This window comes from Falco rusticolus, chromosome 4, assembly GCF_015220075.1.
Source record: "Falco rusticolus isolate bFalRus1 chromosome 4, bFalRus1.pri, whole genome shotgun sequence".
NCBI classification, from domain to species: Eukaryota; Metazoa; Chordata; class Aves; order Falconiformes; family Falconidae; genus Falco; species Falco rusticolus.
The window spans coordinates 96642246-96659639 of NC_051190.1; the positions used below are offsets into that span (position 1 = coordinate 96642246).

At 36.6% G+C, this 17394-nt stretch overlaps 1 protein-coding gene across 1 annotated transcript in view; it reads right to left on the reverse strand.

Annotated features, from left to right (window-relative positions):
* Positions 1-17394, reverse strand: part of FBXL2 (F-box and leucine rich repeat protein 2) — a 55843-nt gene that overhangs the window by 35613 nt on the left and 2836 nt on the right. Inside the window, exon 2 of the mRNA XM_037387187.1 lies at positions 5846-5907. Coding sequence (XP_037243084.1) covers positions 5846-5907 — 62 coding nt within the window. The remainder of the gene's footprint in view (positions 1-5845; positions 5908-17394) is intronic.

Here is a 17394-nt window from a genome sequence, read left to right on the forward strand (position 1 = left end):
ATTCTGATCCCTTACTCAGTTTTCTAACCACTTTCTTGGAGGTAAGGATCACTGGAAATGAGTATGTGACTCCACAGGAGTGAGTCTGGATTTGTTATTATGCTGTTATCAGTCCCAATGTTCTTGCTTACTTCATGCCAATGTTAGTCTCCACATTTCTAGTTAACAAAAATATTTCCCTCACCCTTATCTAAAGGAGTTTTCTATATTGAGTAGTTAGTGTGAGACTGGAGAGATTGGAGCTGCTCTGCACTAATTCCTTGGACAGATGTATTTTCAGCACGCTAAATGGAAGGACTTGGCTTTACTTAATGAAACTTACTTGTGCAAGGCACTATTAGACTTCCCTTTACAAAAAGCATAATTTCAGCAACTATACAGAAAGGAAGTAAGTTTTCCTTTCATAAGCAACTCCTATACAATCCATTCAGTTCACAATCTATACGAATGCAGTTTACGTACTTGTATCAATTTGGTTGTTTCTGATGCTAAATTGCTATATTGTAATTGCTTGGCAGACTACTACAGAGGACTTCAAAGAGACACAAAATACCGTCTAAAAATCAAAATAAAAGACTGCATGTGCATTATAAAACTGGAATGTTTTCCTGGGATTGTACAAATAAATAGGGCAGTACATCACCCTGAGTAGCAACGACTGCTGCTCAGTATTTGACAAATACTTGAAGTGGGAAAAATTAATCAACTTTGAGGTCATAGATTTTTTTCCCCTCTTCAAAATACAATAATCGTTTGCCTGCTTACCAAATTTTTACCAGCTAAGAACAGTTCCAGAAACAAGTTTATATTCTTCAGTTCTTTGACTCACCAGTAGGTACTCTGTATGCTGAGATACAAATTTTGCAGTGATTGTGGGCTGTTTAAGTACCTACAGTACTGAGCTCAAACATACCAATAGCATTGTAATGATTTCTTATTGCAACCTTTGCTATATTTCTTTTTTATTTCCCCCATAACTGAGCACACAGATGGTAAAGCGTCACTTCAAATAAACTAAATATTATGTTTGACTTCACTCTTTTAAGCTTCCCGTAATTTTTCTTCTCTACAACAGACATACTAAAAGCCGAGCAAAAAGCAGTATGCAGTAATAAAACCAAAGAACAAAAACATGAAAACATGTAATACTTCATTAGCCAACTCACAAGCTCCGTATTCTTGCATACAAGAAAAGCTGCTGCTGGAACACAACTCCTGGGCTGCGGTCCTATTTTGAGTCCCAAAACTTTGCTTATCCTCTTTTAAATCTGACAGAGCACTCAAACCTGGAGTCTGATGACTGACTTATTATTCAAGTACATGTACCCAATAAGTATGATTTATAGCAGAACTCTCAACAGCTTCTACCTTTGTGGTACAATTTATGAAGTTGGTACTTTGCAGGCAGAAAGGAACTGAAAATGGTTCAAGTGGCCGAAAGGAATAAAAATCTCTGTTTCTGAAGCTTGCCATTTTTTGTGCAAAATCTTACAGCACAGAACATTAGCAGTTAAAATATAAATAACCAAATGTTATTTGTCCTTCTACATGCCAAAAGTACTGGCTATACCTCAATTTTCAAACATGTATTATTACTGTTTTATCAAGCATAAACATAAAAAAGTATTTTTGGAAGCTGTTGGGAAGTCAGAACAATCCAATATTAATTACATTCACTGGGCTTTTTGTTTCTAATGCTTTTGAAACATACTGTAACTTTAAAAATCCATTTGTTTTTTCCAACAGTTTACAAGGAAAAAAAGAAAAATATTATAATCTTCAAGGCTGTAACCTCTTACTGGAAAAGCTATTACCATTAAAATTGCAATAGCCTATCTCTGACTTGATTTCTGATTCTTCTGATGATAGATAAGGGTTTATTAACTTTAGGCACCAATGCAAATCTACAACTAATGTACTGTATAATCAAATGATGCTTTTCCATAAACACATAGGTTACAGAAAAAAAAATAAAGCAGGACAAATGTCTGAAAACATTGTTTAAGTGATATGATTTATAATACCTCTACAGGATTCTTACTCAGACATCATACAATTGAGTATTTATTCACCCTTTCACTTCTTGTAATATATAGCAGGAGCGAAAGTGTGTTCCTTGCCAACTGGCAAACTAATAGCACTGCAACTGCTAACAGGGGTGATCATTTTTCTTTTAGCTTGAACTGTATTACAAATCAGAGTTTTCAGAAGCAGCCTATTTCTTCCACAGGAAAAAAAAAAAGTTACTTCAATATTACAAATAAACGCCCATAAAGCAGAAAAAGTTACAAATGAAACACCTCCCTCTCTCCACTCAAGCTATTCTACCTACCTCAAAGCATAACTGGTCCCTCCAAACCAGGGTTGCCTTCAAACCCACCACTGTCCATATTAGTCCGGTATCTACTTCCTCCTCTGCCCAGTTATCTGGGTCCGCTTGAGAAGGAACAAATAATCTCTGGCTTTGTATCCTTTCAAATGAGCTTCCTGCCCGAGAAGCTGAGGGTTTCAGTCATTTACTTACAAGCATAGCAGATGTTCTGTAGAAAATGTGCAAAAGACATGACACTGCCCTGAAAAACTTCCAATCTAATAATAACAATAATAACAAGAAAAAGTAAGAACTGCAATGTAAGACCAAGGCTTTCTTTGTTCAACTGTAGAGTATGCAACTATAGCAACAAATGAATAAATCTTAGAGTGAAAGTATTTGCTAAGTCCACCATCAGAAAAATATTTCTCAGTTTTAGAGAAAAAAAACCTGGAATGCTCATTATAGTCAGATTACAGAAGTTTAAATACTTGGGGCAAATGAGAACAAGACCAATTCTTACATTAGAAGAAAGTGTATTTACATTTAAATTCCAGATATTTGTAACAAGATATTAGCCACTCTTTTTCCACATGTCAAATTTTATATTTTTTTTAAAAGAGCTGCACTGCCTTCCAATGGTTTTCATGCATATCTGATACAAGCAACCAACAAACTAAGTGCATTTGATGACACTTTCAACAGTACTTACTATTCATTTCTGGCACTGTGAGCAAATTGTTTCCACTGCAACTAGTTTACTCTCCTTTTAATTAAAAGGTAGACTGTATAGTTAATATAGTAAAAATAATTAGGATATTAATTACACTCAGTGTGGCAATATTTAATTTCTCCTGTCGTAATCATACAGCAAGACAATTTTAAAACACGTAGCACAAGCATAAACCGTTCTAGGTGCTGAAAGACATTCAGGCTCAGTCTTACAAAAACATTTATGTGCAGGATCATAAAACAAATTCCCCACTGATAATTCTTTAGACAGCCAGGTCTGTGTGCCTAAATTTCCCTGAGCATCTACACTCTGCAGGGATGAGAACTCAGACCCACATGCCATCATAACACTCTAACACGCTCTGCCCCTGGCCTTCAGAGCTTGCCTCTACGGCAGTACAATTTCAACAGGAGGTGTACAGAGCACCTCTCCATTCCAAATCCCCGATGACCAGCACAATATTGTGGGTGTTACAAAATGTGGACTTTATCTCAGGCTATAGAAAAGACCATCACCTGAGTCCCAGCATTCAGAACGAGATTATCATGATCTTTATTGGAGAAAGCTGATGGTCCCAATTCTATTTCTCAGATGATCACCTCTCCCAGCTACAGCTGCAATGCTGCTTTGGTAGACCACTGTGCAATCACAAGAAGGACATACACACACAAGAACTAGATATTTGGCTAAATCAGTTCTGAGTGTGCTTGGCCTGGGCCATTTTATTTTGTTGGTCCAGCCCCAAGAAGACCTTCAACCACGCAAAAGGCTTCTTTAGACACTGCCACAACAGTTAGTGCAGAGGCAGTGCTTAGCCACACCACTTCCAGTTGGTCAAATCCAAGGTGAGCCTATATATCCTCTGAGTTGCTCTGTAGGATGTTACCATCAATACAAGAGCTAGCAGCTAAGCCACTGGTACTGTCCAGTTACTTGCACATGGGTTTTTTCCTGCCAAGTTCTTTAAAATGTACTGTATAGTAAGATATATGGTGGAATAAATTACTCAATGAAACAAACAACCTGCTCCCTATAGGACATTTTAAAAAACTTACCAAATTAGGTGTTGGAACTCAAGAAATTGACAAACGACAAACAATTCAAGAAACTGACACCTAGAAGTTAAATGCAGGAATTCTCACAGTAAACTTCACCACATTAATTTTATAGATGCTACTCATACAATTAGCATAGAAGCAATAATTTAGGGATTTAATTCTATATAGTTTCACAGATATTTTCCTTTTATCCTACAATGAAAACTGAGGTATACTACATAATCAGCAAGTTCTTTCAAAAGGTGTCTTTACTATCACAGTACACAATACTTTTCGCTGTCTAAACCACATCAACAAATTCTGTTGAATTACATAAATGGGACACTTAGCACCCGTAACAGTAAAAAGAACAGTCATTTCAATAGATATTTGGAGAGTCCTACTGCTAGAAAAGAATTGTTTGCAGATTATGATTCTCTGCTAAGGAGGCAGCATATTAAATTGACTTTTAACTTCTGGTTCATAGCATTGAGTGCAACAAAGCAAAGTTATTAGAATTTCTGTTCAGGGCATCATTCAGTGACACGTTTCTTTTAATCACATTTTCTAAAGAGTTCTACAAGTCTAATTTACAACACTGTCATCATATGGAATGAGTATTTCCCAACAAAAATTAAAATCCTTTTAAAATTCAATTCCTTTAAAAACAGACTGCTTTAATACCACCAAGAGAGTACTGTGATAGTAGACACTAAAAGAAGTCATAATATTTTAAGAGCACTTTCTTCAGACACAAGATACAAAATACCATTATTTGGGACATTCTCCCACTTCAAATTGAACAGGAAGCCATGACATACATACAAACTAATCCAAACATCTCTTCAGTGTATTAAGAAGAAATCTGCTCAATTTTAACACCACCATCACTGAAAGCTGTAATTGCACGATAAGGTTTTTTGTTGGGTTTTTTTGGGTTTTGTTTTGTTTTGTTTTTTTAAAACTTTCCCCTCAAAGAGTGGGCTGTAGCAAAAGCTATATGCAGGTACAGAAAACATTGCTGAGCTGGTTCAGTTCCAGCTCTGAAGTGGTCACTTCCAGTCGAGTAGTATCTCCGCATCTGGCAGTTTACACTTGGTTTGAAAACAAATTCAACAAGATGAGAGTGTGACAACCTCCATCAGTGTCTCGATCATGGGCTGAACTTACTGATCTTCATGCTATACCTAACTCCTGCAAACGTGATCTAGTCATAAATTTCATCAGCTTGGTATGTGACTAACTAAATGACTACAGTAAGCAAAATCCTCCCATTGGTTCTACCTTACATAACAGACTGGCAGTAATTGTAACAGGCAGCACTTTTCACTGCAGTGACTTTCTGAAAGCTTTGAAGTTGAATTTACATTTTATTTTGTTATAAAACAAGTTCATGACACAAAGAATGTGAACTACATTAGAGAAAGTGCTATAGGCTCTTCAGACAGATAAAACATTGTATAGTGTGGAAGAGCTGATGACTCTACACCAAACTTTGGACATTTTATTTCACTTCTTTTTCTGATATGCAAGGAAAAGATCACTATTAAATGACATCTTCCATAATGTAACATAATTTGAACGCATTAAAACAAATCAAGGCTAACCAAAAGACAAGTTCAAGAATTCCAAGAATTAAATCAGATACGTTGCTATTTATTTCAAAACAGATTTAAGAAAGAATCAATAGCACTTGACAGCCTGTAAGCCACGTAACTTACATACAATCCTCAGGTTTTTACTCCTTAACACATGTAGAATTACCTTAACAGAAGTTCTTTGGGTAGTTTTTTGTTAATAAGAGCTTCATCATTATTTGAGAAAACCTAGAAACAGAAAGAAAAAACACCATTTAAAAAGACCAACAAGAAAAGAGCTTTTAGAGAGTCTTTTCACCTTCTACTTAGGTGCTTAATTCTTTTAAATTCCTGTTAATGTCAAGTTTTCAACATGTTAGTTGGTAGGACTATAAAATGATTTCAATATACACAACAGGGCCACACTCACACATACACATGCTCTTCCCTAGTTCTAAGATTTGATTGCACAAAAACTGTGGAGTAACTTAATAATCATTAGACAAGTGATCAGAAGCCACATTCACACTCCATAAGAAAAATTTTAGGCAGTAGTGAAACTTGTAGCAATAGCAAGACACATATAAATATACATTAGCTGCACATCCTAAAATTGTCCCATTACAAAAACCAGAAACTGGACACTTTTCAGTTATTAGGTCCCTTCACTGTCTACAGTGGTCTCGGGCTTGTGAATACAGATAAAATACAATAAGCTAAAGATTTAAAGAATTTACTGCCACAGATATAACAGCAACTGTTATATAAGCAAGGGAAGTACTTCAAGAAATACTACAAGAAAAACTGAAAATACCTCTCACCCAGAACTAACGTATCTTTTAAGTGGAAAGACTGAAAGAAAATGCCCAAGGGAAAAAGCAGGCAATACTAATATTACATAGGAATGTTTCCACAAAAGGAGAAAAAGATCAATCAACAGTTAAGTAGAATAGCTATACAAAGGAGATACTGACCAGACTCAAAACTTATTGTAAATATTTAGGTTTGAGAAATTTTGCCAGAGGAACACAGCAATAAACAAAACAGAAGGTGAATCAGAATGTAAGGAACCATGGCAGAGACTGGAGGAAGTCAGTCACAAGCAATCACTTCCCCTGTTAAGTGAAGATCTTTATGGAATCCATTTGCCATTCACATTGCCAGAAACAAAAGCTAGAAAGAGGGATCTAAAATAGCCAAGTTTTCTCAATGCTAAAAGGTAAATATGAAAAACACACAAAACAGAAACATGAAAAACGACTGGAAGAAATCCTTCCCCCGTCTTTCATTCAGAATATGGTGTTCCTGACTCAAGCATCAGGGTATTATCCCTTGTTCATCCTACCATCAACAAGTATTGCATACTTGACAACTATTTGCTTTGCTTCCTGGTTTTACAAAATAAATAAATAAAGGGGAAAAAAAAGGAAACTCAAGAGGTAGTTCTGAAAAAAGGTACACCAAGCAAAAATGAAAAGAAGCTGAATATAAGCTTGGTTCTGTCTTCATTTTTAAAAAAAAGGGAGACAGCAGAAAGGACACATCCAGGAGTTCTGAGAATGTCTCCCTAAAACTTACTGTGAGATTAGAAAACCTGAATTTCCATCTGGCTGCTGTCAAGAACCCTTTTTCTCTTCCAGTACATCCTAGGCTGATTTCAGGTCGAACTGCATACTACTGTTTTTCAATTGTGACACAACAGCAAAAGCCACTTTCTTCACTCACCACCTCTGTGCAGTTACCCATACATCTAAGAACAATAAAACTGTCATCTTTCAAGAGGACTAACAAATTTAATCAAGCTTCCTTTTCCTGCAACACGAACAGCAGAATTACAGACTGGTGATTGTTGCCATTCAAAGCGTAAAACACCCATGCATATGTATTTCAACGGGATAACTCTGAGTTCCTTCAGAAGACAGACATTCCTGCCTTAAGCAGTCCCACTCGGCTGACCACAGGTCCAGGTTTGCTCTTGGTTCTGCTCTACATCCAATAGCTGTTGCTGTCAGTATTTTCAGCCTTTACACCGAAAGACACCGGTTTTAGAACTGGTTGACTCTTTATGAGCTTGGCAATTTATAGATTTATGAATTATTTGCATGTTTGCCATTTTAATATTATATGCTACTCATGGATTACAGTTTATAGACTGAAAACAATAGTATATATTTGGGTAACTTTTTAGAGCAGTCAAAACAGGCCTAATTGTGTTTATTGCACCACTCATTCAGAAAAAGGAGACACATATGCCATCCTCATAGAACTTGTGATAACTAAAAAGCGAAGTGGGAAAACACTCTCGTACATTACAGGTTAAAACAAATGACGTTGCAAAAAAGGAAGTTACCTCTGTGAGAACACACACAGTCCGTGGTAAAACAGACAAGTGAACTTAGACCTCATTAATTCTGGTCCAGAATCTGAACATTCAGTACCATAGACTACTAAAAATCCTCTTTTAACTTAATTATTTTGTAGTTGCAGTTAATTCCTCAATAGTTACATCACCTCACATATGCTTCCCACTTATATACACAAATATATATTTTTAATAAAGCTGCCTTGCAGACTGCTACTAGTTTATGTGTGCTATCACTCTGCCAGTGGAAAAGTTGTTGTTACCAATTTTTTCCTTACACTGTAGATTCTCAGATGTACAGTAACATGGATATATGCTCACTGTGTGAAGGTGACACAGCATTTAAGTTTGTAAGGTATGAGCAAGTTACTGTTTAACACGAACAGCTACAATGTGTGCTCAAGACTTGATTATTTCCAACTACTCACCAACTCCTGCATTAAAAAGCCAAATCACTATAAATCATAGCACAGATTTTTGAGAACAATATTTTTCTACTAAGGCCAAGCTGAAAATCTAAACGTACAACATAACTGGTAACTCTTATGGGAAAAAGGCTTATAAGTGCTATATATTTTTATGTGAGGTAACTTTAGACTTAAAAGTTGGATGGAGAAACTGTTTTGAATACGCGACAGCAGGTATGACCAATACAGTTGCATTTAGGAATCCCAGTTAATACTGAAGAAAGTGCAGCTTTTACTACTTAATATGAGAAGCGTGCAACTTGCCCAGCCACATGAAGTACCCCGCCTGCTACACAAGCCACACATGAGGCCACAGATTTGAAGCTGTTTTCCCTCAAACAGTAAGTTTTATGTGTTCTTGTGTGCATAGCTATAGTTATATCACGAAGTATTGTTCTTACAGAATATGAATATTTAGAAAAATGGAAGAGTCTTTTTAAACTACTCTTTTACTCTACAAAAAGTGTATTAGCCTCTAGAGTCATACTGCATTTGCAATCTCAGGAGAGGGAATTCTTCAAAAGCTCATCAGTACTAGTTTTCCCCCAAAGGAAGAATAGGCATGGGATAACCGGAGTAGTCACCTTCTAGATGAACATTTGTAATGTGATTTTGAGTGTGTGCAAGCGGAGAGAAAAGACAGAAGGTGCAAACAGAGTAATATATTTATTCTTTGAACACTTCCTGAAAAAATAAAACATCCATTAATGAAATAAATATCCTGAGTACATTTATGCATCACCTCTCCAAAGTAAACAGTGCCATCCTTTTTGGTTTTTACTTGATTTTTATCATATAACTTCTAGTTTTCTGTTTCCATTTATAAAAAAACCAAAACATACACAAAAAAAACCCCACCAGAAACAATCAAGGAAGCATTCGATCACCATAAAAAAATATTTTAGTAATCTTGTCAAACATAATTTATTTTTCTTCAGTTACAGGTAGCGCTGACAATGATAAGCCCTCAAAATACCCATACACAATAATACAGAATAATAATGAAGAATACCATGGATGTAGACAGAGTATTTCTTCTCTCTTTGCTTTTGCATTTGGTAGCAAGTTTAACTGTTAATGACAAAGTATCTCAAAATCTAGAAAAGCGTTTTTAAGTGTATAAAATCCCACAATACAACAGACAAATCTGTGCACAAGGAAAAAGGACAGGTGAGATTGAACATCTGTAATAAATGTTACTCTAAAACCAACTCTAAATTTCCTGTAAACAGAAGACTAGATTCTTAAAGGAACTATGAGAAGCAGCAACACAAAACCCATGAGAGAAAACTGTAATTGCTTATTACTTGAATCTTGAGCCATTCCTTACATGCTTCAACTGACCCCTCTTGGTGGTATCTTCACTGTATTTTTGAAAGACTCGTTATAATGAGCTAAAAAGGAAGTATTTCCTTAAAAAATGACCAAATACTTGCTTACATTAAATGTCTTCAGCAACTACACTTGATTTTTTTATCTCTTTTATTATATAAATGAAGTATCCATTGTGTAAATCTGTCAAATTCAAAAAGAATACTCTCCCTGATTTGCCTCCTTAAACATATTAATTGCCATTAGTCCTAGAACATAACTGTACATCACAGTTAGCCTGCCACCATTAAAAGCACCACATATTATTCTCTTTTGGTCTAATAGTTAGTGATGAAGCTCTCCTGTTTTCACCAAAATTACTGAGTTGAAGAAGTCTTTTCTGATGGAGTTGTGCATTTGTGGGTTTGTACCTAGACTGGCAAAGAACTCCAAGATGCTCAGAAAGTTTGTGTTTTCTCTACAAAGAAAAAAAGGACTATTAATCCTGGTTCATTAAGCTTGTCTAAAACAATAAGCAATTCCCTTCAACTAGTATTTCAAGATCAAAATAAGGTTATAGTACTGTTTTGGTGATAGTCCTTAATATTTTTTTTTAGTGATGCAATTTTAGGTGTCATTCAGTCCTCAATTGAAGAGGACTATTTTCTTTACAGATGAAACAGTTTTGTTAGCAGCTCAGACACTACGGCTCAGTTCCACAGAGATATTTATGCATCTAATTGCCACTGAAATAAAAGTAGATAAGGACTTTCAACTTGTCAACTTTTCAAATCAGAAGTTACTAAAAACCAAACCCAAAAATAGCCTTGCTTTGTAATGCGCTAAAGCAAGTAATTACGGGTAAATGTAGATCTGGGAAAGAGCAAAGATGAAGTCTAAGAGACCCCAAAGAACATCCGCAAAAAGCAAAGACAGATATATACTGAAAACAAAGCTGAATTATTTATCAAGCCAGGAATAAAACCCAACATTGAGTTGCTGTTGCCAAAGGAGACAGCAGTTCAGAATCAAATCCATACATTTCCCTCCTCCTATGATAGCTGACAGAGTAAGCATACTAGTTAAATTGTAAATATTGCCATATGTAAAACACATCAAGTCTTTCAGGTTTTCACTGGCAAGAACAGTATTTATTTAGTATTATTTAGGCAGTGATAGGCATCATAAGAACATAATGTTTAAAATGAAAATCCTGACAAAATAAAGTTTTATTCAGTTCCCTTGATGTTCAGATTTTCGTTACCAAACACAAAAACCCATCAGCTTGCTGTACATCTCTCCTCATTGGAGGCACCTGATTGTTGCCTGTGCTATTTCCCCTTCACTATACTACTGAAATTGCCTCTTGCTATTGTGGCAGCAAAGCCAGCAGATCAGCTTTGCTACCCAGAGCAGTTCACAAGCACACTAAAGTAATGAATGGCATCCTAAAAAGCTCTCTATTTAAATAGAGCAGAAAAATGCAGGAGGAAGAAGGGTAAACCATCTTCCTTTACTATAAATTTCAGATTATCTCACATTACACTATAGACTGCTCTCTAATGGTCAGAGAATTGCTGCTAGCTGCTGCTTTCTCCGGAAATACACAATTAATGCATTAGACAGGCAGACAGACGGAATCATTTAACCCATGCAAGTAGCGAAATGTAACTAACTGTATCTAGGCAGCAATAAGAGTGTTAGGCTAAGGGATATGCATTGCCAAGAGGACTGAAATAAGTGATACTGAAGACAACAGCTGACGGTGTTAAATTAGAACCCATGGTAAAGCTTTCTGTGTAATCAATAAAGTTAAAACACACTGAAGCAAACCTTGAAAGGCAATCCCATCTCAAGCCGAGCTTGTCTACAGCAGAGACTGGTGAAGTCTTCTATTTCAATACACAGACACTATCTGCTCTCCAGGCTCTCATTCCTATACTCTGGCTGTTCACCATGGTCCAGTCTTTGACTTCGTGCACTTCAAGACCCCAGCCATCCTGGTCTGTTGTGGTCACTAACCTCTTTTTCCCTTGGACACTCTTCTACCAAAATTCAGGGCGCTGCATTCAGTAGGCTTATAGCTTCCTCCTCACTGCCGGATACCTAGCAACCCTTTTGCACTGGTGTTTTGTCAGATTCTTTTCTCTTCCAGCACTGTGACAAACTGACTGATCAAAAGCAACTAATACCTCATAACAATTACTTTTGGTTTTAATGCATTGGTCATCTTAAACTGTTAAGGCTTACTTTCAGAGAGCAAGATCAAATGCACCTGTGAACACCTCTCTGTCTTTCCTTAATGCCTTCCACTGAGCTAGGGCTGCCTATAAGGGCCATATTGCTTTTAAAGCTTTCCCAGAGCAAGTGCTGTCCAATACTATAAAACCTGCCAGGCCGAAGCAGCTGGCCACACTGCCCACTTCACTGCTCTGTTTTCTTCCAGAAGAGCTACCATTCTTGTTTTGCCAGCGCTGGTATTCACATCACATCATTCACATTTTACTGGAGGGCATCAGTCTGGTTCTGCAAGGCCCTGTTCTCACTGGGTGACAGGTCAAGGTCATTTGTGAACTTCAGAGCTGATGGCCATAGCTGCACAATTCTGTCTCAAGGCCTTTGGCTGTTCCAACTCAACTGCCTCTTAGCATGGAGCCGCTGTCTCGAGCACACTAGCTCATTCTCAGTTGACCAAATAGCTGACATCACCCTTTCCTGTGCGTTTTTCAGAAAGACAGTCACCTACCAACAACAACAAACTTGGAAATCACCAATCAAGTCTTTTCAAAAGTATGGCTTAATTACTGCAAGCAGCCAAGGCATTAAAGTCTAACAGGTTAGCCTGACCTGTTAGCTGAGCTGCCCATCCTTTAATGCAAAACTTAACCTCACCTCCTACAAAGTCACCAAAGAGACAGCAATCCTCCAAACTAGCCCCACATATTAAGCATACTTTCACATATTGCTGTCTTACCAGCAATGCTATTTAACGTGCTGTGACACAGATTTATTTCAACTTTTAATACACTGTAAATTCTGATACAGACCAAAGAGGCACTGAACAAACTTGACGTTTAAGACTTTCTGTACCATGTCAATATTTCAGACTGACATAGTGTTATAGATCCTACTTTAACTTGTTCAAAAATAGGAAGGGGAAATCTAATTGTTTGCAGAATTAGTGATTGACCTAATTACTGGCAGGCCTAAAATTCAGTTGAAAGATAGTGTTTTATCAATACCTGCCATGATGTAACTGATGTTTTGTAGCCTGCATGACAGAAAACGTTAGGTTCAATCCAACACCAAATCAAAAGAAACAGCCATTACACTATTACTTGCAAAAAAAAAAAAAAAAAAAAAAAAAAAAAGGTTTGCAAGTTCTACTTCCCCTATGTTACTCTGTGAGAAGAGCTATATGGAAGATTAATCCTCCATTCAGGCTATGATCCACCTAGCTCACACTTTGTCTTTAAAAGCATCTTGTTCTTACCACTACCAGAAATGGCAAAACAAGCCTGAACCACATGGAAAATTAAATTACTCCTTACCTAATATTTCAAGACTAGAGATTGTTTCATCTCAGAAAAAAACCCACAAAACAACAACTACTGGTTAAACACTAAGAAATTTGGAAAAAAAGCTGTCAATTGTACCTCTGCTTATTCTGTAAATATACATAAAGAGACAGGTGCAAAAAAGACCAAATTTTATCCTCATCATTTGTTAGTTATATACTGATTGGTAAATCTTTTCTTCAGTTTGTTTTCTTTTTAAACAAATTAATTACTGAATATTTCCTTTGTCAGATAGTCATCCACTGTTCCCCTTTTAAGATTACTCACTTCCAAATAAAACCAATACATGATGGAGCATTTAAACATTATTCCTAAAAAACAAAATAAAGCATTCAAGTAACAGTCGAATCTACAAATCACTTTAAAGTGGAACATGGGGAAACCCGTATCACCTACTTCATGGCTTCAAGAATAACAGACCTGTGGCAGAAAATTAAAATCAGATGGATGAAGCAGTTGTTGACTGTAGCCCATCACAAGGGTAGATTACACATCGTACAGCTTCTGTGCTTTTTTTTTTTCCTTGACCAGGTAAGTAATAAATCCCTCCTTAAGCATCAAGCAGAAACTCAATGCAATTTGTAAAAGCCAACATTCAAAACACCTGAGAAAGTTACTTGAATGGTCAAAGGAAGGTACCTTTGAGACTCTAAGCAGAAATACTGGAATAAATTCTAAGGCAGCTTCCATCACAACATTCACAGGGACTGCGTGCTCAAATCACAATTTGTTTCATCACAAAAATATTCCATTTGGTTTCACGCAGTCTTCTACAATCATGCTATATAATACACATTCTCAGACTCAGAGCATGATACGTTTCTGAAAAATCAGTTTGAGAAGAGCTGGTAGCCATTTGTTTTAATGCAGCAGTATTTGGTTACGGATAGCCATTCAGTCTAAGCCACCCAAGTCACAGGTTCATCAGAGCCCTTAAGAGTATTCCTTTCAAAACTCCTCCTCTGAATCACCACTTATGCATATAGTTGGTTTTACTGCCATACACACGGCTAAGTTTTATTCCCAGTCTCCAATATTAGCACACAAAGTAACACACTGATGGCACGACAAGGGAGACCTGAAATCCTCCCAGCATGTGCACACACAGATTCTCCTGCAGGTCCATTTCCCCAGGAGTTTGCACCATTCTAATTTGGACTGACACAGTCTTCCCTCCAGCCATGCAATCCCACATCCAGAAAGGCAATTATTTTTCTTACTGTACTTAGCTCAAACTGTAAATGAAATTACAGCTTAAGTCCTGACTGCGTGGATGAAGCAGAATCCCTTCTTCTAATCATCAGTGAAACAAGAATTTTGAGTACTAATAATTTTCTCCCCAACATAACTGCTCTTCAAAAATATATTTGAGATTTAAAAGGTATATTTCATTACAAAAACGACTCTATAGCTTCTACAAAGCCATTTCAAAACAGTGCTTGATCTGCATCATAAACACTATGTCAGAACTGATGTTTTTCCTAATAATGAGAGTGTGAAATCTTTCTTATGAAAAGCAAACCTTCTCTGCAAGGCAATCTCCCTAGAGCATGAACCAGAAAAAGAGATGCCACAAAACCTGTATTGTGGCTGCACACACCATATATGTAGTGTGTAATTAATAAAAGCTTCCAATTATAAGAGACAAAATTAGGTACCTCTTCATGCTTACAAGCAGCAATTATAACTGACTTCAAAGGAAACAGCATCATAGTAGCATTCCAAAACACCTTTTTCAAGCTGATCCAAGAAAAGAGGTTGAGATTTAGAAGAGAAACTGGACACTCACTTAATTGTTAGTATTTGCCAAAATCTATGGTTCCTTAGTTTCTGCAGAGATAAAATAACCTTGATACTTTAGAAGTACATCATAGACCATTTTCAGAACTGCAAGCACACTCAGACATTCTGCCCCTTAATATTTAGATAACTACTACATAGTATCAAGTCATGATATGGAAATGCCCTTCCTCTGCGAAGCTCTGACCTCAGTTTCAACCTCTGAAAACAGACAAACCTGACATACTGGTAAAGTTTCACATTTATGGAGATCTGATGATGTCTTGTCTCCTTATCGATTTAAATTTATAGAACATACTGGTTAACCAGTTGAACAGCAAACAAATCCAATGAAAACAGAGTTTACTATTTCCTACTGCCTGAAGGAGAACACAGGAAAACACTGGGATAGAAAAAGAGAATATACCATGAAGTATGGCCAATATTTTAAGGGTAGCAGCCTGATACCAAATTTTAAGTACTTTGTGGGCTACACAGCAGCAGCTTGTGGTTCCATGTAGTCATAAATGCGCAAGCCCAGAAAAGGGCGCATTTCCAGTTCTAGTCCTCTAGCACAAGTGCAGTGTTTCCTCCAAGGCAAAGACAACCCAGAGGGAATCACCGAAGAGCTTGGCTGTAGCTGATTGTATCAACTGAGGTGCCCTTGTATTTTAAACAGCGCAAGTATTGTTGCATTTCCATTACCTCTCTGTACCCAACAGAAACTATTTAGGCCATTTAAACACTTAAATTCATACCATAGTTTTGCTTGTTGTTTTTTTTCTGGGGTTTTTTGGAGGGTTTGTTGTTGGGTTTTTTTGGCAGAGGGGCAGGACAGGACACAGGAGGGAGGTCATTGGAGTCAGCAAAAATTACTTACCTTACAGATTTTGTGCTTTCTTTTTCCTGACCAGGTAAATAACAAACCCCTCCTTAAGCATCAGACACTCAAATGCAATTTGCAAAAGCCTAAGCTCAAAACACCTGAGAAAGGTACTCTCCTTTGATCCCCCACATAACTTTAAGACTCTACAGAGACATATTGAAATAGAAACTAGGGCAGCCTCCATCACATTTTAAGTATAATTTGTTTCATCACAAAAATAATCCATTTGGTTTCATGCAGTCTTGTAGAATCACACTGTATACACAATTTTCATTTACAGCACAGCACATATTTTGAAAAATTGATCTGAGAGAGAAGCTTGATCTTCACAAACTACTAGGAAAAAAATCTTCAATCTCAAGAACTAGTTTAAACTTTGATAGAGACATACAAGTAATTTCTGGATCCTGAAAAATAAACATGGAATTGACAGAGGAGACACCAGTTTGAAGTGAATTTTAAGTCCATCATTATGTTCTTTTAATGCCTTATGTGTACCTTCTTCTGTTGTAACAATGGATAAAGACTTCCAGCATTTTTAAGAATGCAAATCTGGCTTTCACCATTTTGAAGTTACTCTATGTTTACAATCTTCCTCCTCACAAGCTTTAGAAACAATTAAAATATCCCACACCATCTTAAAAGCTCAAGTGGGAAAGCTATTCTGTAAAAGCTCACCCAGACAGCTGGTCTCCAACCCTATCACATTCTAATCAAATACAACTCAAGTATCATAAGAAATTTTAACAGTTTTTGCACTGTGCTAAAACAAAGAGAGAAAAAAAAAAAAGAAAAAAAAAAAGAAGCAATCTATGGAGCATAGGGATCACCTTCCTAAAAAGGTTATTAGAAAGAATGCAAGTGAATGCTGCAGCTATTGTCAAAACTAGCTCGAGGCTACTGAACTGTGAGAAAGAACTCTTTGGTTTCACAATTTCATTTGGTTTTGTCCTACTTAGCATACACTGTTTATGTGTATTTCTGATTCAGCAGAAACACTACCAGAACTTTCATATAAGTTATCAACTTGTGTAATTGGCGCAATTATTCTGATATCTAATTGACAAAGCAGCTGAAGTACTGTTAATGTGTAGCCTTCTGCTGTCATTCAGATCGATACTGACACAGTGCCAAGATTCGTACTACTTTTCTACACTAACCTAAAAATAGTTGCCATGCTTCAGTGAAAATCTGACTTCTATTTTAAACTTTTCACATCTGCTAGCCCCATGTTATCCCTAATTTTAACTAAGATGACTAAATATTCCAGTCTGTTGTCAAAATAAGCAAGCATTAAGCTAATGGTCCTTCTGATTTGTAGGAACACTGACATTCCCTATACTAAAAGGTCTA